The sequence below is a fragment of the Caloenas nicobarica genome, chromosome 18 (genome assembly GCF_036013445.1).
Source record: "Caloenas nicobarica isolate bCalNic1 chromosome 18, bCalNic1.hap1, whole genome shotgun sequence".
Lineage (NCBI taxonomy): Eukaryota > Metazoa > Chordata > Aves > Columbiformes > Columbidae > Caloenas > Caloenas nicobarica.
Genome location: NC_088262.1, coordinates 1218481 through 1239497, shown reverse-complemented (window position 1 = coordinate 1239497; position 21017 = coordinate 1218481). Strand labels below are relative to the sequence as shown.

At 67.5% G+C, this 21017-nt stretch overlaps 6 protein-coding genes across 7 annotated transcripts; 4 read left to right on the top strand and 2 right to left on the bottom strand.

Moving 5' to 3' along the window:
• Positions 1-723: 723 nt before the first annotated feature.
• Positions 724-3583, top strand: GPR142 (G protein-coupled receptor 142). The gene is made up of 3 exons (XM_065648002.1): positions 724-806; positions 2078-2229; positions 2721-3583. The coding sequence occupies exons 2-3, from the start codon at positions 2094-2096 to the stop codon at positions 3581-3583; spliced, it is 999 nt and encodes a 332-aa protein (XP_065504074.1). The 5' UTR covers positions 724-806; positions 2078-2093.
• Positions 3584-7074: 3491 nt separating this feature from the next.
• GPRC5C (G protein-coupled receptor class C group 5 member C) lies at positions 7075-11576 on the top strand. Of its 2 annotated transcripts, none has more exons than XM_065647804.1 (5): positions 7075-7157; positions 8592-9636; positions 10103-10197; positions 10444-10584; positions 10809-11576. In XM_065647804.1, the coding sequence occupies exons 2-5, from the start codon at positions 8634-8636 to the stop codon at positions 10839-10841; spliced, it is 1272 nt and encodes a 423-aa protein (XP_065503876.1). In that variant the 5' UTR covers positions 7075-7157; positions 8592-8633; the 3' UTR covers positions 10842-11576. The 2 variants fall into 2 exon arrangements, with proteins under 2 accessions (XP_065503876.1, XP_065503875.1); XM_065647803.1 differs by lacking the exon at positions 7075-7157 and adding an exon at positions 7377-7454.
• Positions 11577-13076: 1500 nt separating this feature from the next.
• Positions 13077-15285, bottom strand: CCDC137 (coiled-coil domain containing 137). Its single transcript, XM_065648083.1, has 6 exons — positions 15060-15285; positions 14608-14750; positions 14252-14462; positions 13876-13958; positions 13684-13763; positions 13077-13507 (listed from the first exon to the last, which is right to left on the bottom strand). Exons 1-6 carry the CDS (start codon positions 15254-15256, stop codon positions 13292-13294), a joined length of 930 nt encoding a protein of 309 aa, XP_065504155.1. The 5' UTR covers positions 15257-15285; the 3' UTR covers positions 13077-13291.
• A 156-nt stretch (positions 15286-15441) lies between these two features.
• OXLD1 (oxidoreductase like domain containing 1) lies at positions 15442-17095 on the top strand. Its single transcript, XM_065648084.1, has 2 exons — positions 15442-15507; positions 15732-17095. Exons 1-2 carry the CDS (start codon positions 15463-15465, stop codon positions 16095-16097), a joined length of 411 nt encoding a protein of 136 aa, XP_065504156.1. The 5' UTR covers positions 15442-15462; the 3' UTR covers positions 16098-17095.
• A 649-nt stretch (positions 17096-17744) lies between these two features.
• On the top strand, positions 17745-19193 carry PDE6G (phosphodiesterase 6G). The gene is made up of 4 exons (XM_065647994.1): positions 17745-17776; positions 18575-18801; positions 18926-18966; positions 19082-19193. Exons 2-4 carry the CDS (start codon positions 18656-18658, stop codon positions 19156-19158), a joined length of 264 nt encoding a protein of 87 aa, XP_065504066.1. The 5' UTR covers positions 17745-17776; positions 18575-18655; the 3' UTR covers positions 19159-19193.
• Positions 19194-19441: 248 nt separating this feature from the next.
• On the bottom strand, positions 19442-20889 carry TSPAN10 (tetraspanin 10). The gene is made up of 3 exons (XM_065648085.1): positions 20725-20889; positions 19844-20436; positions 19442-19748 (listed from the first exon to the last, which is right to left on the bottom strand). Exons 1-3 carry the CDS (start codon positions 20800-20802, stop codon positions 19442-19444), a joined length of 978 nt encoding a protein of 325 aa, XP_065504157.1. The 5' UTR covers positions 20803-20889.
• Positions 20890-21017: the final 128 nt, after the last annotated feature.

Sequence of the window (21017 nt, the reverse complement as noted above, 5' to 3'; positions counted from 1 at the left end):
GGGAAGGGGAGTCCCAGGAGCACAGTGCAAACAGCGCCCAGGCTGGGGGGGACATCCCTGCATCGCTGCGGGGCACACGCAGCTGGGGACGAGGGGCCCCCGCCACAGGACAGCTGGTTAATGGCTCAACCGCATCCATCGGTGCCTCATTTAACCACCTGCTGCAAAACAACAGCTTGCCGGGAGCGTGCGCCTGGGGAACTGCTGGCACCGAGCCAGCCCGGGCTGCACCGACAGCCTGGGGACCCTCGTGTCCCCCGCGGGGGTGTCAGCCGTCCACGGGGCAGGGCAGCACAGGCTGCGGGGACACGGGGGACATGGGAGCTGGGGGTCCAGGTGTGGGAATGATGCACCCTGGCTTGGTGACACAGGCCTTTGGGTATAATGGGGGGCCTGAGATGTCCCCAAGCATCCAGACCACCACCCCTATTGCTCTGGGGTGGGGATGAGCTCTGTCACGGTCACTCAGGGCTGTCACAGCCTCCCAAGTGACCCCATTCCTGGCCCCCGAGGGAGCAGCAGGGCCAGGGGACGTCCTCCTGCCCCGCTAGCCCAGCCCGCGGCTCTGCCCACGCCGCTCTCCCTCCGCCCCACGTCCCTGCGATGCTGCAGGTGCTGGAGGGGACACGGCCACCACCGAGGAGACGGACACCAGTGGGGACACAGACACTGGCAGGGACAGAGCCACCACTGAAGACACGGACACCGGTGGGGACACGGACACCAGTGGGGACACGGACACCAGTGGGGACACGGACACCAGTGGCTCTCCAGGCACAGGAGAGGTGGCACCGCACGCAAGGCAGGTGGCACGGGGGCCACCAAGGTGAGAGCCCATCTCTCACAGGGCTTGGGGAGTGGGACTCCGGGCGGGGAGGACAAAGGGGGGACCAGACCAGCCCCCTCAGGAGAGCAAATGGGGTCAGGGCTGGGAAAGGGTTAACACGTTCCCGCCGCAGCTGCAGTGATCGATGCTCCAGTTCCCTGGGCGACTTGAAGGGACCGGACTTGCTCCTGCTGATTAGCCGGATATAATTTGCAGTTAATTGTCATCCCCCTGCGCATCTCTTCCCCTGCTCGCCCCCCCGCCCGGGGCTCTGCTCGGGATCCTGCTGCCATCCCGGCAGGACGCAGCGCACGATACCCGCCCGGGCTGCCAGGGCCGGGGAGATGGGACCCCCGTGCCCCGCGGGCACTGCTGGGGGCGCAGATCCATCGCTAGCGGGCCCGGAACGGGTGCACCGCCAGGGGGAAGACGTGTCCCCCCCGGCCACGGCGCCGTCGGGGCTCTGCGGTGACAGGGACTGGGCCACTTCGCGGTCCCTGTGGGGCCAGGGTCGAACTGAGACCGCGGCGGTGCCCAGAATGCCCCCCGGGCTCAGGCCCCCCCCACCGCACCCCGCACCTTCTTCCGGCACTAGGGCCCGGGGGTCGCAGTCCCTCCGGAGATGCTAATGACAGGGAGATTCTGACCAATCAGAACGCAGCGCCCAGATTAGGCATCCCCATTCCTGAAGGACGCTTCTCTGATTGGCTAAAGCTTCCCCCCTAGCCAATAGGAGCGCAAGGCTCGGGATGGGTGTGGTGCCTCCCGGGTTTATGAATGGTCGGGCGCACGCTGGGCCCGATCCGGGCGCGGCCAGGGACACGGACACGGACACGGGCACGGGCGGAGACACGGGCAGGGACACCCGGCGGGTGATCCCCAGCCTGGTCCGGGAGTCGGGGCCTCAGACCCTGGCAGGTGCCCAGGAACATGGTGTTTTAATCCGGTTTTCTTCAAGGCATTAAACGGGACCGGGGGATACACAAGGAGCATCTCCGGTACTGGGGCCACCCTGCGTTGAGGGGATGGGGACCGTCAATCCGCCGTCCCTGAGCGGGCTGGATCCTGAGTCCCTTTGTCCTGCAGCATCCGTGGGCAGCTCCAAAACGTGCCATCGCACGTAGACACGACGGTGGACCTGCGGGAACCAACCCATCCCAAGCCCCCTATGCCACGTCCTGGCTGAGCCCCTGCCCGGGAGCCCCCAGGGCCCTTATCCCCCTGACACTCCTTGTCTCCCCTCACAGCCAGTCCGTGGCGGAAGGCGATGGTCCCGGTGCCCAACAGCACGGCAGTGGCATGGGCCAGTGAGGCAGTGTGGCGGGAGCCAGAGCGATCGCCCTGTCTGGTCGGCGTCTTCCCCGTCGTGTATTACAGCATCCTGCTGGGGCTGGGGCTGCCAGGTGAGGGGCTGGGGCGGGGGGGATGCCAAGGATGTGGGGAGCAGCACCCACCTGGGTGCTGAGCCCCTGCAAGGAGTGCTGAGCTGGGCACCCTCAGCCCAGCCTGTGGCCTCAGCTGCCAGCAAAGTCTCAGGCCCCAACCCAGGCTCAGGGCTTTTGGGGACAGGGAGGAGAGTCCTCACGGGTGGGTGAAAGCAACCTGCTCCCCACGGCCCCCCCAGCCGCGGTGCCCGGCTGTACAGCCCAGCCCCACGTGGCAGGTGCCGCAGCAGTAGGGACAGATGGTATTTGCGTTGCTTGGGCTAACACACTGAAGAGATTAATCAGCTCAGCAAATCCCCACCGCACCGTGATATTTATAGCTCCCCACCCTAACCAGGGCCTGGGGCCACTTGCCCAGAGAGCCTGGGCAGTCCTTGGATCCTGGCTGCTGCTGGGGGGCACTGTGAGCCCCAGGGTCTCACCACCGCCCATCTCTCCTCTCCTTCCAGTGAACATCCTGACCGCTGTGGCCCTGTCCCGCCTGGCCACAAGGACCAAGAAGTCATCATATTGGTACCTGCTGGCCCTGACCACCTCTGACATCCTCACCCAGATATTCATCATCTTCATGGGCTTCATCCTACAGACAGCCATCCTGTCGCGGGCGGTGCCCAGCGCCTTCATCCATGCCGTCAACGTGCTGGAGTTCACGGCCATCCACGCCTCCATCTGGGTCACCGTCCTGCTGACTGTGGACCGCTACGTGGCCCTGTGCCACCCGCTGCGGTACCGCACCGTGTCCTACCCCCAGCGCACCCGCAAGATCATCGCAGCTGTCTTTGCCGTGGCTCTGGCCACCGGCGTCCCTTTCTACTGGTGGCTGGACATGTGGCGTGATGCTGACCCCCCCACCGCCCTGGACAGGGTGCTCAAGTGGGTGCACGCCATCACCGTCTACTTCTTGCCCTGCAGCATCTTGCTGGCCACCAACTCCATCGTCATCTGCAAACTGAAGCGGCGGAGGTGTTTGGGGGGCCGCCGGCCCCGCCTGAGCAAGACCATGGCCCTCCTCCTGGCCGTCACCGTCATCTTCATCGTGCTCTGGGCTCCCCGCACCATCGTCATGATCTACCACCTCTACGTGGCCTCGGTCAAGAGGGACTGGCGCGTGCACCTGGCCTTGGACATTGCCAACATGTTGGCCATGCTCAACACCACCCTCAACTTCTTCCTCTACTGCTTTGTCAGCCGGACCTTCCGCCGCGCGGTGGGCGAGGTGCTCCGGGCCCACCGCCGGCACAGCCCGCGGCCCAGCAGCACCTGCTTTGCAGCCCCAAAACCACAGGAGCCGCTGGCCGGCACAGCCCTCTGAGCTGGGGCTGCTGCCAGCCGGGGCGGCGCTCGGCCGGGGGTCCCAGTGCTCCCCCAGCCCCCGGCATCAGCCCGGCACCCGGTGAGACCCTGCCCCTGGGACATGCAGCATTCGGCCCCCCAGGAAATCAGCCGTGGGGCAGAAAGGACGTGCCCAGCTCTGGACCCACAGCCATGGGGCCTGTGGGGCTCCCCCAGCCAGATGAGTCCCCGTCCCTGTGCTCTTGGCTGCTCTCTGGCAGCAGCTCCAGCCCCTGCTGAGCCGATGCACCAAAGGCCTCGGGGAACTCGGGGGGCATGTCTGCCCCACAGTGAGGGGACAGGTGCGGGTGAGGTCCTGCGGGCACTGGCACAGACACGGTGACCGCTGGGTGCCAGCAGGACATAAACTGCCATGCTGAGACCAAAGCTCTGCCTGGGTCTGGCTCCTGTTGAGCAGCCGGGATGGGGACACCTGGCACCAGCACCCCCAGGCACAGGGTCCCCAAGCAGCATTTCCCACCAGCTGCAAGGGCGGGGACCCACGATGCCCCCCCTGCATCGAGTGCACCCAGCACTGGAGCAGCCCTCCCAGTTACACCAGTGCCAAGCTGGTGCACTGCTGGGCAAGTGGCCATGCCAGCCTGCCTGTCCCCAGCTGCCACCAGAGGGCAGGGATGGGACACCCTGCAGACCTGGCACAGCCTGGGGGGCAGGGAGCTGGCAGCCCTGGCACCCCCAGCCCCCCACACCAGCCCTGCCCACCCCACTCCCCATTCTAATTCTCCCATAAGGTCTTTAGCTTAATCCCCCCAAAACAGACCAGCCTTTCTGCTCTAATTCCCCAGAGACCGGGCAGGATGGTGCCTGGGGGCACTGCCTGAGGGGGCAGGGGCTCAGCTGCCCCAAGGAGATTTGGGGTGCCCCACACAGGGCATGGAGACCCTTCTGCCTGCCGGGCTTGCCCCCTGCCCCCTGCACCAAGCTGTGCCTGGCACCATAATGGAGTGGGAATGGGATGGGGTGTTTACCCCCCTGCTTGTGGGATGAGCCCCAACTGGCACCAGCACTGGCACAAAGCCACCTGCCCACAGTGCAGCCAGGGCCCCATGCCTGGACTGGTGCCCTGCACGGACAGACAGACCCCGGCAGTGCTGCCTTACACCAGGCAGGATCCCGCACTGCCCGTGCTCCCGGCGATGGGGTTAAACCCTGACCCGGTGGCGCAGGTGGTACGTGGGAGGTGCTCGCTCCATTAATTCTGGCATATGCGGAGACCAGAAGGGGGAAGAGATTAGATATTAACCCAGCCCGCACCTCCTGCCCGGGGGGCACCCGTCCCTGGGGGTTTCCAGGGCTGGATCCCACCCCAGGGCCATTCGCTGGGGCTGGAGGGGCCACAGGGCAAGGGGTTCAGCCAGCAAGGGCAGTGTTTGGCAAGAGCTCCGGCCCTGCTTGCGGCAGGCCAGGACGGCTGCCGGCCCCCCCTCGCCAACCACCGCTTATTTACTTGGAGAGGGAGGTGGAAATGTGCTGACCACGTCCGCCGGCGGCGAGGGGCTCCGCTCTGGACAGAACCGGCTGGGGTGGAAAACAGCTCCCTCGCCCCAGTTTGAGCGGCAGCAGCAGCGGGGAGGCAGCGGGGAGGGCGAACGGGGCCCCCAGCCCCAGGTACAGCCCCCCCGGCTCCAGGTACAGCTCTCACCTTCCCAAGGTGAACCACCGCGGCTGCCGCACAGGGCTCGGTCAGCTGCGCCACCGTACCAGCCGTGCCACCGTACCAGCCACGCCAACTGCCCAGCCCTGCGGCTCCGTAGGAAAGGTAAGTCTGGAAAAGAACGCACCCGGTGCGGTGCGCCGATGTTTTCAAAACGAGCCGACAGGGAAACCTGGCCTGGGTCCTGGTGCCCCAGCCCCTCACCGTGGCTGCTGTGCTGGAGGGACCGGCTCTGCCCAGTGCCACCACAGGAACCGCAGTCCCCAGCCCACCCGGGGCACCAGGGAACCGGGACTGGGCTCTGTCCTCACCAAAAGGGCTGTGCCAGGTGCCAACCACCATGGCACACGGTTGCGGAGGGGACTGAGGGCAGCCGGTCCCTTGCAGCCCATGGCTGGTCCCTGCAGGGCAGCCAGGACATAGTGTCACACCCAACCTACCCACAGCCGCCTCCCCACTGGGGTGTTTCTGTAGGACCTACAAAAACACCAGGGCCGTGCAACGAGGGCTGGAGAGCCGGGAGGGTCCCCATGGGAAGCGGGGAGGAACACACCGGCCGTGGGGGGGACGCGATGGCAAAAGCCGTGCGGCTGCGGGGCAGCCTCGGCGGGACGGACACCCCTGCCAGCGGCCCCTTGGGGAGTGTGGGGGACGCGGGGGGCTCGCGCTGAGTCAGCAGCCGGGAAACCCGCCGGCCCCGCGCGGCGGAAGGAAGCAGCCGGCAGGAAGCCGGTGCAGCGCGGCCTCTCCGCAGCCCGGGCCCGGGTCGGCGCCGGTGCGGGGGCGGCGGGGCAGCCGGCCCGTGCTCCTGGCGCTGCGGATCCAGGCTGAGCTTTTCCTGGAGAGCAAGGGCTGTGCCAGGCTGCGAGCCTGAACCCCGGCCCCTTGGGGGAACTGAGGCACAAGAGGCCACTGCAGAGCTCCTCTGTCCGTGCCACCTGCGCGAGGGCACACGTGTGTGCATGTGCCCCGGCAGGGAGGGACGATCCTGCCCCGAACACCATCCTGAAGCCAGACACTGTTTAGGAAGATGAAGGGCAGGAGACCAGGCGGCCCCAGCGCCAGAGGGACAGCAGCAGCGGGTGCAGCACCCAGCCCAGACACGCCGTCTCTCCCCGTGGGCTCTGGCGGGTGCCAGTCCTCGTGCCGCGGGTGCTGCCGGCTCCAGCTCTGCCTCCCTTTCTCCTCGGATTGTTTTCATCCTGGCCCAGGCTGGGGGAGGACCCGCCGGAGGCACGTTGAACTTTCGTCTGCATCCTTCACCCTCTTGCTTCACCCTCCCAGAATAGCAGCGCCTGCCTGGAAACTTCCCCGGGCTGGCAGCACCTCGGGTCCCCCAGGGCACCCCGAGCCTCCGGGGGCTCTTCCCCAGCCCCGAGCTGCAGGGATGGGGCGACTGTGGGTGCCCATGCCCAGCTCTGGGGTGCACGGCCGCCCCACTGGCATAGGGAACACCGAGCCCCGTCTGCTGTCCCCAGACTGGGGCTGCCCTGGGCCCCCAGCCCCTTGCAGAAAGGGCTTTTCTGGGGCCCTGCCACCCTGCCAAGGGCTCCAGCTTTAGCCGTCAGCTGACATTCCTCCGGGAGGCCCCTCTGGGCTGCACCTCGGGGCTTCCTGGTGGAGCCGGTGTGTCCTGACACCGCGGGGCCACCCGTGGGACCCACTCCCACCCCGGAGCCCACTCACCCACCAGGTCCATGGGCCCAGCACCGAGAGGAGGTCGGTGCCAAGCCCTGTGCGGGTGACACTGCCCTGGCACAGCCCCCTGCCCTGTCCCTTGTCCCCTGAGAGTCTTTCCCAGCCGCCCGAGCTCGGCAGGGCCGGGCTGACCCAGCTGCTCTGGGCTGAGACCCCACAGACTCATTCCACTCATGGCCAGGTGGGTTCCCGTGCCGATCCCCCCCGCTCCGCCCCTCCCAGCCCGGGCTCTGCCCCCGCTCCCGCCCACCCCGCAGCCCCCTCCGTGCTCCGGGGCCGGTTCCCCCGCCCGGTGCGGGACCCCAGCCCGGCTGGTCCCCCCGCCCGTGACGGGGCAGGTCCCGGCCGGCCCCGAGCGCTCCCCGGGCAGAGCCGCACCTCGGGGAGGGGCCGGGCCGGGCAGGCGCGCACCGTGCGGCGGGACCGGGGCTGGCCCGGCACGGAACGGCGGAGCGGGCGGCACCGGGCGCTGGAGCCGGTGAGCGGGGTCGGGGAGGGGTCGAGCCCCGCGGGGCTGGGGGGACCGCGATGGGAACGGGTCGGGACCGGGAGCCCGGACAGGGAGTCAGAGCCGGTAGCCGGACCCGTCCGCCCCCGCGGGTCGCCTGGCCGGGGAGTTGGAGGCAGCTCTGGCGAAGTTTGGGGCCCGGTACCGCTCGGGAGTGCCGGGGAACCGGGCCGGGACTGGCCGGGAGGTGCGTGGGAACCGGGCCGGGGGTGCGGAGACCGGGCCGGAGCTGCCGAGGAGGGGCGGGGGGACCGGCCGGGCCGGGCGTGGAGGAGCCGGTAGGAGCCGCGGGGACCCGGCCCTGCAGCGGTACCGGGGGTCCCGGTCCCCATCCCGGCCCCGGGGGAGCGAGGGGTCCCGGCCCCGGGCGCTGCTCCTGTCCCAGCCCGGGGTCACCTTGCTGGGGGTTTCCTGTGGGTTTCCACCCCCAGCAGTGGGGCTGCAGCTCCCTCGCTGCCTCCTCTTCCCCATACCCACCCTGTGCTCCCGGGGCCGCTGGAGCGGGGACAGGGACGCCCGTGCCATGCCATGCCGTGCCAGGCTGCGGCTGCCTGCGTGCCAGTGTCTGGCAGTGCCGGGCACGGGACCTGCGCTGGGTTAGCGCCCGGAACCAGAAGAGGGAAGTGGGACAGGAGAAGTGGAAAGGGAAACGCACTGGCACACAGGGACGAGCAGAGGGGACAGCCCTGTCCCTGGGCGTTACATCTGCTATCCGGCCCGCGCCTGCATTCAGTGTTCCCGGGGAAGCGAGTGGGCACGGTGCCGCCTGCTCCCGGTACTGGAGGAAGGTACCATCTGCCCTCAGAGAAATCTTGTGTCAGGATGTGGGGCTCAGTCTGAGCCCCCCCAGCTGCCTCTGGCCTCCAGGCATGGAGCTGACGGGGGACGTGTGTCTGCCCTGTCCGGTCTGGGGCTGTGGTGGGTTGGGCTCGACTGTGCCGGCACAGACACGGCTCACCACAACCCGATCACTCACCGTGGCCCGGTGGGAGGGATGCCCGTGGGGATGTGCGGGCAGGGATGCTCGGAGCCCTGGATCGGCACAGACAGCGCTGGGAGCTGAGCTGCTGCCCCTGTCACCTCCATAATCCCCGCTCTGTCTCGCAGGGTCCCTGGACGCCCCGCTCAGCGCCCGCACCGCGGTGCAGGATGGGTGTCGCGGCGGCCAGCGTGCTGCTGGCCCTGCTCCCCGCGGCCAGCGGCCAGAGTAGCCCCCCACCTGGCTGCGGCACGGACCTCTCCTCCCTCTACTACAACCTCTGCGACCTCTCGGCAGCCTGGGGCATCGTGCTGGAGGCCGTGGCCAGCCTCGGCGTGGTCACCAGCTTCGTGCTCACCATTGTCCTGGTAGCCAGCCTGCCCTTCGTGCAGGACCCCCAGAAAAAGAGCCTGGTGGCCACGCAGGTCTTCTTTCTTCTGGGCACCTTCGGGCTCTTCTGCCTGACATTTGACTTCATTGTGGGGCCGGATTTCTCCACCTGCACCTCCCGCCGCTTCCTCTTTGGCGTCCTCTTTGGCATCTGCTTCTCCTGCCTGCTGGCGCACGCCGTGGCCCTCAACTTCTTGGCACGGAGGAACCGGGGCCCACAGGGCTGGGTGACGCTGGCGGTGGCCCTGCTCCTGGCCTTGGTGGAGGTCATCATCAACGCCGAGTGGCTCATCATCACGGTGGCGCGGCAGGAGGGCAGCTCGCCGGACCCTTGCCAGTTGGCAGATGCTGACTTTGTCATGGCGCTCATCTACGTCATGTTCCTGCTGGTGGCCGCCTTCAGCATGGCCTGGCCAGCCCTCTGTGGCCACTACCGCCGCTGGCACAAGCACAGCGCCTTCATCCTGGCCACCACGGGCCTCTCCATGGCCATCTGGGTGGCGTGGATGGCCATGTACCTCTATGGGAACCAGCGCGTGGGCGAGAAGCCCAGCTGGGATGACCCCACGCTGGCTGTAGCGCTGGTCTCCAATGCCTGCACCTTCCTCCTCCTCTACATCATCCCTGAGGTGACGCACGTGACGCGAGGGGACCCCGAGCAGGCCTTTGAGGATGACATCTACCCCACGCGCGGGGTGGGCTACGAGACCATCCTCAAGGAGCAGAAGTCGCAGAGCATGTTTGTGGAGAACAAAGCCTTCTCTATGGACGAGCCCTCCTTCGGTAGGCGCTGGGGCTCACCAGGGACCACGGCAGGGCTGGTGGTGGTCACTGGTACCGGGCTGGCAGCGGCGGGCGGCGGCGAGTCGTCTGTCCATGACTCGCCCGGCATCAACGCTTGCCCTTGTTGTGGCTGCCGAAAACCCGCCGGGCTGGGTCTACCAGTTTGGGCTGAGCTCGGCGGCGGATGGGGTGCTCTCTCCGCAGCATGGGGTGCCCACGGCTCCCGGCCCTCTGCCCCAGGCAGCCGCCCTGCTCGTGAGACCCTACAATAACAAACCCCGGGCTGGGCAGGGACTGCCCGTAGCACGGTGATGCAAACCCTGGGGACATCCCTCCCATCCCCCAGGAAAGGCACAGATCAGCCAGCTGCTGAGTCAGCTCATTAAACGTGCTAACGAGGCTCCCCGGTGGGGTGGGGGTGGCTCCCTGAGCCCCCAAACCCTTCACCGTCCCCGTCTCTTTGCAGCCAAGAAGCCGGTGTCCCCGTATAGCGGCTACAACGGGCAGCTCCTGACCAGCGTCTACCAGCCCACCGAGATGGCTCTGATGCACAAGGGACCGGTGAGTGCCACACCGGGTGACACCGGCGTGACCCGGTGCTCCAGGGGTGGCCACATCCTGCCCCATGGAGGGGCTTGTAATTGGGATGGGGACCAGGGTGTGGGGGGAGCTGTGGGGGACTCCCTTGGCCCCCATGTCCCAAGGGCTGCTCTAATCTTGAGGGGTCACCTCTCGCTTTCCCTGGGGACTCCGTGGGGCTGGGGGTGCTCCTGGTGCCTCTGCAGCCCCCCCTCTTTTGCCCCACAGACTGAAAGTCCCTACGACGTGATCCTGCCCCGCGCCTCCACCGCCAGCCCCGGCAGCACCAGCTCCACGCTGCGAGCCGAGGACGCCTTTGCGGCACAGGCCCGGCACGCCAGCACCCAGCGGGACACCAGGAGCTGCCAGGTGGGTTAAAGTGCAACGTGGCGGGCGGAGGAGCCGGCACCGAGGTCCAGCCCATGGCCGAGGGCGAAGTCTGTCCCCGTGGGAGGGCAGGGGTGGCTCTGCCAGCACCCTGGGGCAAGTCAGGCTGCGCCTCCTCGCTGGTGCCAGAGCTGGGTCTGCCGGCCCGTGCCGTGGCCCTGCTGCCACCACTGTGCCACCCCAGCGCCGTCCCGCTCTGCCCGCAGGTGCAGTCCCCATACAGCAGGAACCGATGGTGAAGCCCCCACAGCACAGGTCCTGCAGTGCCGGCACAGCCGCGGCCTTGCCATCCTGCTCCAGAGGTCTCACCGAGCCTTGTCCCACCCCACCACCTATGTCCCACCCTGTCTGGCAGCCAGAGCCGGTTTCTGCACAGGAGACACCCAGTTGCAGTCCCAGAGCCATCACTCCTGCCTGCCCATCCTGCCTGGCCACAGTGCCCGCAAGCCGCCAGCTCTGCCCGGACCCCCCTGTCCCTGCCACTGTCCCTGCCACAAGGACCAGCTCCTGTGGGGCCACCCCGAGTCACCCCCTCGCTGCCTTCGTGACACACGGACACCCTGTCCTGCCGCGGACCAGGGACCATCTGCCACTGGGGAGCCAGTGAGACTCCTGCCAGCACTGAGCCCCCGGCTCCACGCTGACCCCGCCTGCTCCAGGGACATCGCAGGCCCTGAGCTGAGCCAGCACCGTCCTGCCGCGGGCACAAGGTGACACAGCTCTCCCCAGCCCTGGCTCCTGCTGTGCCTCAGTTTCCCCATTGCTGGGGAAGAGGCGGCTGTTGGGGGTCCAGGTGATCAGTGCCTTGCTGGGCTGGGGACCCGGCCCCTGCGGCTCCCGTCGCCTTCTCGGTGCCTTTTCCCCTTCGGGGCTCGGGGGGAGCTGGGCCCCTCGCCCTCCGCGTGGCTTTCTCTGTTGTTTTTTTTCTCGTCCCCCTTTTTTCAGGTCGGACCCAATAAAGGTGATTTTTCCTACACGGTGCTGTAGCAGCCGGCCCGTGATGGAGAAGAGGTGCCTGGCTGTGCCGCCGGCTGCTCCCCCATCCCCGGCCCCGCCACAGCCAAGGGCTTCTGCTGCTTCTCCCCTTCGGCTCAGCCCCACGTCCCCTTCCTGGGGGGCAGTGTGGAGAGAAGAGGGGCCCAGGGCAGCCTCAGTCCCTGCTCCCCGTCCCCCAACATGGCCAGGGCTGCCGGGAGCTGGCAGCCTGGGCAGCACAGGCAGCGCAGCAGATGGGCTGCCCAGTGGGGAGCGGCGCGGCACGGAGGACGAGCCAAGGTCGGGAGCGGTTTCTCCTGCTCAGATTGCCTTTCTCGTCCGCAGTGATTTCTCCTGCCGGGCAGGAAGCCTGTGGCGTGGCTTTATCCATTATTCAGTGGCTGAAATGGCTCTGTGGCGGCAGGAGAGTGACCCGGTCTCCTTGAGCCAGCAGCCGTGGGGCTGCGGGCACGAGCACTGTGCACGGCCGTGGTGCCTGCTCGAGGCACGAGCAGGAGTTGGCACGGTGTCCCAGCCATGCCCTTGCCAGCCGGCACGTGCCGCGGTCCCGGCTGTGGGGACACAGCAGGGCAGGCACAGCCACAAGCGCCAGGGATGGAGCCGGTTGTTTGCAGCAGGATCAGCCATGTCCCCCAGGGTTGTGCTGCATCACCCGTGTTTACCTGGCACCAGCCGGCAGCGGGGATGTCTCCAGGCAGCACCAGGCACTCGAGGTCCCCAGGGCCGCTGGCACCGCATGGCACCGCGAGAGCAACAGAGCCTCTGTCTCCACTCTGCTCTGGCAGGGGACACGGAGCCACCGGTGGCCCCGCTCCCTGTGCGCAGCCCCAGCCCCTCCGGAAGGCCAGGATCCCACCGGCTGCCGTCACCGCAGCCGCAGCGCCGGGCCCAGCCCCGCTCCAACAGGCAACGCTTTGTGCCGGCGCTGCAGCATGGGGCTGCCGAACAGCACGGCCTTTGTCCTGCGCAGGTGAACCGCCACGGCGGCCCCGCGGGCTGCGCTGTGCGGGGAGCAGCCCCCAGGGGTGGGAGCTGGGGGCTGTCAGTACTGGGGGGTTGTCTGGATTGTGGGGGGGATCGCAACGGCACAGGGAGGCTGTGGGTGCGGGATGGGGCCGTGGCAGCATCCCTGGCAGCAGGGAGGGCCCCACGGTCACCATGACCATGGGTGTTGCTGGGCTGGGTGGTGACGCGGAGGACAGGGGTGAGCGCGGCTGAAGACCAAGGGCTTGCGCAGTGTCCCCAAGCGGTGATCACACAGGAAAGTGACACCATGCAGGTGAGTCCTGCGGGATGCTCCACAGCCCCAGGGCTCCACTCACTTGTGGCCAGGCACTGGGGTCTCCCCGTGGCAATGGGGGTCCTGCCCCCAGCCGGAGCCCTGCCAGGGACAATGACACTGGGACTGCCACCTGCCAGCACCGGGGCAGGCCGGGGAGGCAAAGATGCGCTCGCACCATCAGCACTCAACAGCACTTTTACTATTATACAAACAGGTCCGTGGCACCACGGGGGTCCCAGCGCCAGCGCCAAGCCCAGGGGTGCCCCAAGCCAAGATGTGGGGCTGCAGGGAGCCCCAGGCAATGGCAACACAAGCGTGGGGTCAGGACAACGACCCTCCTTGAGTCCCAGGGTCCCGTGCTGCCTGCACACCCTCCTCGGGCCGGGGAGGCCCAGCTCCCCCCGACCGGGCTCAGCGGGGGACCCCACGTCCGGCCCGGCCGCTGCCCTGTGCCGCCTCCTGCTGCTGCTGTTTGCGCCGCTGGATGTCCCGGTAGGCCTGGATGACACGCACTCGCTCCTCCGCCACAATACGCTGGCGAGCCATTGACACCGGTGCTGCCGGGGACACCGGGGATGCCTGGCTCTGGACCAGGCGAGACGTCAGGAGCAGCTGCTTCCGTCCAGCCTGCGAGCAGAGATGGGACAGGTGAGGGAGCCTGAAAAAAGCCAGGACAGGGCTCCGAGGAACTGTCACCAGGAGGCTGAGGCCACTGCTGCCCTTCCAGGCCTGATTTCCAGCCCAGGGGAGCCAAGACAACGCAGGTCCAGCCCAGATATGTGGGTGTCACCCCCTCAGCTCACCTGCTCTGCCGGGCCCTGGCCCCTGGGTCGCGAGGTGATGGTTGGCGGCTGCGTCACCACTTCACCAAACACCACCGTGTCTGACAGACAAGCAGGTCAGTGTCAGGCAGGAGCTCTCCCAGCTCGTCCCCACCTCCCCACACGCGGCCAGGGCAGGGGGTCACTGCAGCCCCCCCACTGCGCCAGCCCCACCTTGGAACCGGCTCTTCTCTAGCATCGCCTCTTTCTTCTCCTCCTTCTTCTTCCGAGCTTTTTCCAGCTTTTTATTCTGAAACCTGAAGAGCTGCGTTATGGCCAGGGCTCGTGACCAGACATAGAGCGAGATCCCATCCCACGGGATCCTCCCAAAACCTGGGGCCCTGCAGCTCTGCCCTGCAGGAGGGTGAAGCGGGGCTGTGGCTCCGCTCCCAAAGATTCATCCCCATTGAGATGAGTCCCACAGCCCTCCACCTGCACCTCTATTGCTGCCAGACATCGGATCTGCGCCACAGCACCAGCAAAACACTCGCCACGCACCCAGCACCAGGCTGGAGCCCAGGCCTGGGCTGACCCAGGGCTTTGCTCTCACTCTTTCTTTCTCTTGGACTTCTCTGGTGCCATCGCCTCCTTCTCAGGCTCCTGCTGCAGCTGGTTCTCGGTGAGGAAGAGGATGCGCTGCACCTCCTGTTCCATGCGGCAGATGTAGGAGCGCTCGGACTCCCCCTTCCCCCTCCTGAACTTGGGCACTGGGATGTCCCCCAGGGTCTTGGGGCCCTTTGACTTGGGCTGCTGTTTCTTCTCTAGGAGAGACCGGTGACATTACTGCAGCAGTGACAATTGAGGGGACGGGACATCACCGGGGGTGTGGAATCTGGCTGCCTCCAGCTGCCCCGCGGGGTCCTCGGCCGGGCCCAGCACCCCAGCCTGGGGCAGCCTGCACCCCACCTGCCGCCCGCCTCTTCCCGGGCTCTGGGCGCTTCATGGCCTCGCGGCTCCTCATGAGCTCCCGCAGGCGGAAGGGGATCTCCTGCTCCTCGGGGTGCTTGGGCTTCATGTTGTCCAACTTCTTCTGCAGCTGCTTCTCCTTCCTGGGAGAGAACGAAGGAGGCATGAGGCCTGGCCTGAAGCACGGAGCACGGTGGGACATGGGAACGGTGGGACACAGTGACCCAGGCAGCGAGCCCCGGGGATGAGGGGGCATGGGGACCCGGCGGTGGCTGGACACCGGAGCACCAGGACCCGGTTAGGCACCAGCGGACACGGGCGCGGCGGGACACCGGGACATGCACGCAGGGGGACAACGGGACCCCGCCAGGGCCCAACCGGACGCTGTGGGCCCAAGCCCAGAACCGGGAGTCGGCCAGGCCCGATCACGACAGGATCCCCCGGGCACTGACCTGCCGCGGTGCGGGGCGGCCGGTCCCCGCCCCGGTGCCGGTCCCTGTCCCGATCCCGGTCTCTGTCTCTGTCCCTGTCCCCGGCCTGGTCCCTGTCCCCGGCCCGTTCCTTGTCCCGATCCCGGTCTCTGTCTCTGTCCCCGGCCTGGTCCCTGTCCCGATCCCGGTCTCTGTCTCTGTCCCTGTCCCCGGCCCATGTCGCCGCCGCTCTCCACGCGGCCGCTTCGCCACCACTTCCGGCCTCCAACCGCCCCGCCCCGGCCCGGCCCCGCCCACGCTCCGCCCCGGCCCCGCCCACGCTCCCTATTGGCTCCGACCGGCCGCCACACCCCTATTATCCGGGCTTCTATTGGCCGGAGGAGCTGCCGCTCGGGCGGGGCCGAGGCTGGGGCGTTGCGGCCGGATGTTGCTGCGGGGCGCGCGCGGCCTGGCGGGGGCGCGCCCGGGGGTGAGGAGGGGACAGGGGGGCGATGGGGGGGCCTGGGCGGGACGGGGCACGGGGGCCAAGGGGTGCTGGGGGCGAGGTGGGGAGTGCGAAGGGGGTTGGGGGCTAAGGGGGTGATGGGCTGGGGCGTGCGGTGGGGGCTCCTGTGGCTTTGAGGGGTCGCAGGGCGCAGGGCTGCCCCCACATCCCGCCCCGGGCCGGTGTCACCGCGGGCTCTTGGTCCCCAGGAGCCCCGGGATGGCGCCAGCAGCCACAGCAGGGGGCTCAGGGCAGGGGTCCCCCCCACCAGCAACGTCTGCGGCCGTCGGGAGCTTTCGGACACCCCCGCCAAGGCAGGCGACACCTCGGGGAGCGACGGCGGGACGGGGACCCCTCAGGGAGAGGGGGGGCTCCCCCCGCTGCCCCCCCCGCCCACGAACTGCTGCGGGACCGGCTGCCCCAACTGCGTCTGGGTCGCGTACGTGGAGCAGCTGCTGGAGCGGTACCGGGACGGCGGCCAGCGCGCCTTGGCCGCCATCGAGGAGCACGTGGAGGACGAGAACATTAAAATGATCCTCAGGATGGAGATCAGGCAGCGCATGGCGAAGGACTGAGCCTCCCCTGGCGCCCGAAAACCGGCGGGTGTCACCCTCGGGAGCCTCCGCTCCAGGCTGGATGGCAGGATCTGGACTGGGCTTATTTAAACTGTTGATTTGGGTGTTGAACTTGGGGCAGCCTCGCAGACAGGATCACACGTGTGTTTCAATACAGGTGGCACCTGAGTTGTGTGTCACCTCTTGTCTGTGGGGACACCTGCCCTTGGGGACAGGCAGCAGCTCATGCCCATCCTGAGCCCCAGATTTCCTGGCAGCCGGACGCTGTTGTCCCCCCTGAGATGGAAAATCCCCACCAAGGGCAGGCTGGCATGTCCACCTCTCTCCCAGCCCCCCCACGCCGCTGCTCCAGCCCCGTCCTTGTGTTCCCCAGCCCGGATTTTCAGTGTCTTTAGCAGCTTTGCTGTGACCTGGTGACTGGGGAGGGCTGGGGTACCATGCTGGACCCCTCCTCCCCGCCAGCACCTTAAGCCTCTTAGGAGCTTCTCCACGTCAAGGGTTTGCGGGGGGGCACCAAGGCTGCCGGCCCCTTCCTGGGCAGGGGTGTGTGCGGCCCCAGGCACGTGGGACCTGGCCCCCCAGCGAGGGCACCATCCCTGTCCCCATCACTGAGGTCACAGCCGGCCTGGCTGTTATTCATGGAGTCTTTTCTCCCTCGGTTGCCTTTGCCTCCATCCTAAAAGCCCATAAATTTAGCCCAGTGCATCCCTTTCCATCCCACCTGGCTGGGTGGGGGGACTCACGGCCTCCTGGCCACCAGGACACCCACAGACCCCCCATCCTCCCAGGACAAGCCACAAAGCCCCTGAGCAGCGTTCGCTAATGAACCCTGGCTGGAAGCAGCAATTAGCACCAGGGCCCTGCTCTTTGCTGGAGAAGCAGCCAGTTCTGCCGGCTTCAGAGAAAACGCTCCTGGATCCCTGTAATCCTATTTGTTGGGTCCGACTAATTGCAATTAGCGAGAGGGGCTGAAGTTCAATTAAAGTGTACCGAGATTATTCCTTTTTCTAATTGCTTTAGTGCTGGGATTACGGGAAGCTTTGGAGTGACACCGTCCCATGGACAGTGAGGTGCTGGGCAGCGGCTGCCCAGCCCCAATTCTGCTGTGTTTTGCCCTGAAATGCCCAGGCAGGGCTCGGGCTGTCCCCTGGGTGCTGGCACCCGTGGTGGCACTGGCAGGGACAAGGCTCCGTGGGCAGCTCTTGTGCCAGGACCTGCACCCGTGCCGGGTGGGATCTGGCAGTGCCTGCCGGCAGCAACACCCACCGCCCTCGTTTTTGGGGCCAGACCCTGCTCAGCAGCAAGGACAGGGCACAGGCTGAGAACCCAGCATGTCCTGGTGGTCCCATCCCTGCTTCTGGGACCAAGGGACATTGGGGTGATCTCTTGGGGGTCCCCTGTTAAAGACCCCTTGGTGGTTTGGGGGGAGGAGGCAGGGTCCCCCTACAGGTCCTGGTCTCATCCCCATCAGTCCCAGCAGCGCTAATCCAGACACCCCCACCCCACTGGGGAAGGACAGCAGATTACCCCGTTGGAAAGAAGGGACATAAATAATCCTATTACCCCAGAGCAGGATAAAGCTGCCCTCCCCTGAGCACCCCCAGAGCGGCCACAGGACACGCAGGAGTGGGACGGAGGGTCCACGGAGCAGCGCTGGCCCCAGCGACCACAGCGGCTGTGTAAGTTCTGCTCCGTGCACGGGATGGAACGCGATACTGGTGGCACTAGGGCTCTGTGGCCAGGGGACTGCTTTGCTCCTGCTGTCACCTCCTGCTCCTGCGAGCAGCATCTCCGGCATCTCCCCAGGCAGGTGCCTCCGTCCCTGGGTCCGTGTTTGGCCTCTGGGCTCCTCAGTGGTGCCGAACTCCCGCATACCAGTGCCGGAGCCGCCTCTCGTGCCACAAAACTCTGACACTGGTGCCTGGGGGAGGCACAACCACAGCGGGATGGAGCCCACGTGCTGCCCTGCTACGTGCTGCCCTCCGCTCCCCCCGTCACTGCAGCCACCTGCACCCCAGCATGGGTCGGTCCCGAGGAGTCTGCAGCCCGAGGTGCCCCGTCCGCAAAACCCGCTCCTGCCCCCAAAACCCACCCAGCTGCAAACCGGCCCCAAGGGACACCCTGCTCCTGCGCCACCGATGCCAACCCACTGTGGCACACATGGCACGGACTCCATGCATGGGAGGTTCCCGGCAGCGTCCCCAGTGTCACATCCGTGCTGGGGTGGGCAACAAGGGCAAGAGGAACAGCCCCAGGGGAGGCAGCGGCTCTGCTGCCCCCAGGGACACCTTCCCTGCCTTTGGGGGGGGATTAGCGGGTGCTGAGCTGGGCTAAGTCAAGGTTGTGGGCAGGGGGGTCAGGAAAGCTGATCAGCAATGGCTGAGGGGCCCCAGGGAAGGACAGGGTGGGAGTGGGGGCATAAGGTGCCCCTGACGGGGAGGAGAAGCCAGCGACCCCCCATGTCTCCCCTCCGTCAGGTGTGAGGAGCCATCCTGTGCCAGCACCAGACACACAGGGACAACCGTGACCCGGGGCCAGCTGCCAGCCCTGGCACAGCCATGAGCCTGGAGCCCCCCAAGCCGGAGATCAGATCTGCCACCGGGGTGACGGGGGGACCCGCCACCCCCCGGAAGGGACCACCCAAATTCAAGCAGAGGCAGACGAGGCAGTTCAAAAGCAAGCCCCCCAAAAAGGGGGTGCAGGGGTGAGTGGGGCAGAGCCCCGGGACCCATGACAGGACCCGGTCGGGGGGGATGCAGCCCTACGTGCCACCCTGGGCTGGGAGGAGTGATTCGGGGGGTCAGGGCAGATGCTCTCTCTCCTTGCAGGTTTGGCGATGACATCCCAGGCATGGAGGGGCTGGGAACAGGTACGGGGGTCCCGTCCCCGCCTTTGCTGTGGGTGGGGAGCAGGGCTTGCTGTGGGCACAGCCGCCCGTGGCCAGGCTGGGGTGTCGCGCTGATGCAGCCTCTCTCCTCCCCCAGACATCACCGTCATCTGCCCCTGGGAAGCCTTCAGCCACCTGGAGCTGCACGAGCTGGCTCAGTACGGCATCATCTAGGCAGGACACGGCCACTGCCGGCCACCGTCCCCCACCCCGTAGTCCTGTGTAGGCAGAAGCGGCCCCATCACCGTGGGGCTCAGCCCAGAGAACGCTCATTAAAACCCAGAACGAGCACGGGAGCCTGGTGTCTGCTCTGGGGTCGGCAGGGATGCGGGTGGGAAGTGTTACACTGAGGTGCAGGGCAGGACGGACAGGACACGCTTCAGCCTTGTGCCGGGGTTTATTTTAGGCTGGATCAGCCCCCCACCCATCCCCAGCCCGGGTGGCAGACAGACCCCCCTCAGTCCCGCACCCCAATGGGAACGATGTCCCTGAGCATCTTCAGTGCCATGAGCACACCAGCGGCCTCCACCAGCACCAGCACGGCCGCGCCAGCCACGATGCCGCCCGCCTGGCCGCGCAGCCAGGCACCAAGCTGGGCCACACAGCCCCCCAGGTACACCACGGTGCCGGCGGCCACATCACCCAGGCGCAGGGTCCCCACGGCGCACTGGGCGTTGGGGACAGTGCCGTTCTGCCAGGGGTCCCGGCAGCAGGACGCGGGGACGCTGCACGCCTGCACGCCCGGGGCGCTGCAGTTGAAATACCTGTGGGGGTGGACAAGGAGAGATGTTGGTGCACACACCTTCCCGGCGCAGGGACGACCCCCCGACCCTGCTACATCCCCCGCACCCCAACTCACGGGTTGGTCTCCCAGTCCCGGTAGGAGCCGAGGCCGCAGCACCGGAGGCTCCGCTGCATCTCGTCCACCAGGAACCGCAGGTCGGGCTCGTCCTGGTAGCGCAGGAGGCAGAGGAGCAGCGCGTCCCGCAGCCCGTCCCGCAGCCGCCGCCGCGCCAGCAGCACCAGCAGCCCGCCCAGCACCTCCAGCCCCCCGAAAGTGAGCACGGCCCCCACAAAGAAGCGCAGCAGGCAGGGGCTGGAGCGGAGGGCACCCAGGCAGCCGGCCAGGGACACAGTGCTGGCCCCCAGCCCCCCCAGAACAAAGAGCAGCATGGGGTCGGAGCCCAGGGGGGCCAGGCGCTCCCCCCCCAGTGAGCCCTTGGCCAGCAGCCCCCAAACCCCCACAGCCAGGGCCAGCAGACCCAGCAGGAGGAAGAGGAGGTTCCAGAGGAAGGCCAGGTACCGCACACACTGGCTGAAGGTGCTCAGCTTGGGGGGGTCAGGGTACCACACCCCGGGGTCCTGCTCGGCCATAGGAAGGTCTGTGTCCCCAGCTAGCGAGTTGTCATCATCATCGGAGGAGGAGTAGGGCAGCTCCACCAGCCTGGACGCCTGCACGGACAAACAAGCCTCTTGCAGCCGGCGGGGCAGCCCCAGCAATGCCCCCCCTCAGCCCATGTACCCTCAGTCCCACAGCCCCCCAGGTACGCGACCATGGAGCCACCACGCACCCACTCTGCAGAACCCCGTGCCCAAGGTGCCCCACATCCACCCCCCATGCTGTAACCCTGCCCGTCACGGAGATGCTGGGATCCGAGTAGATGGGGGACCTGTGGCTGCTCTGGCAGGAGCGTGGGCTGAGGGTGCCAAGGGGGAACCGGGGGTCCCACAGAGCGTTACCTGCGGCAGCAGCCGGGTGCTCTCCCCGCCGCTGGCCACCCTGCGGGGCCAGGGCAGCCAGGCTCTGCTCAGCGCCATCCTGCCCACAGCCCAGACAGTCACACTCCCATCATGTGAGGGGCTGTGGCTGGAGCTTAAATAGGGCTGCGGCTGCCGGCCCTGCAGCTGGGCTCGCTCCAGCCCAGCACCCACTTCCAGCACAGCACCCGCTGCCCCGTTAGCACAGTCAGTAACGAGGGCACAGCAGGGCTCGTAGGGGCTTGGGGTGAGCGGAGGGACAAGCTCCAGCAGAG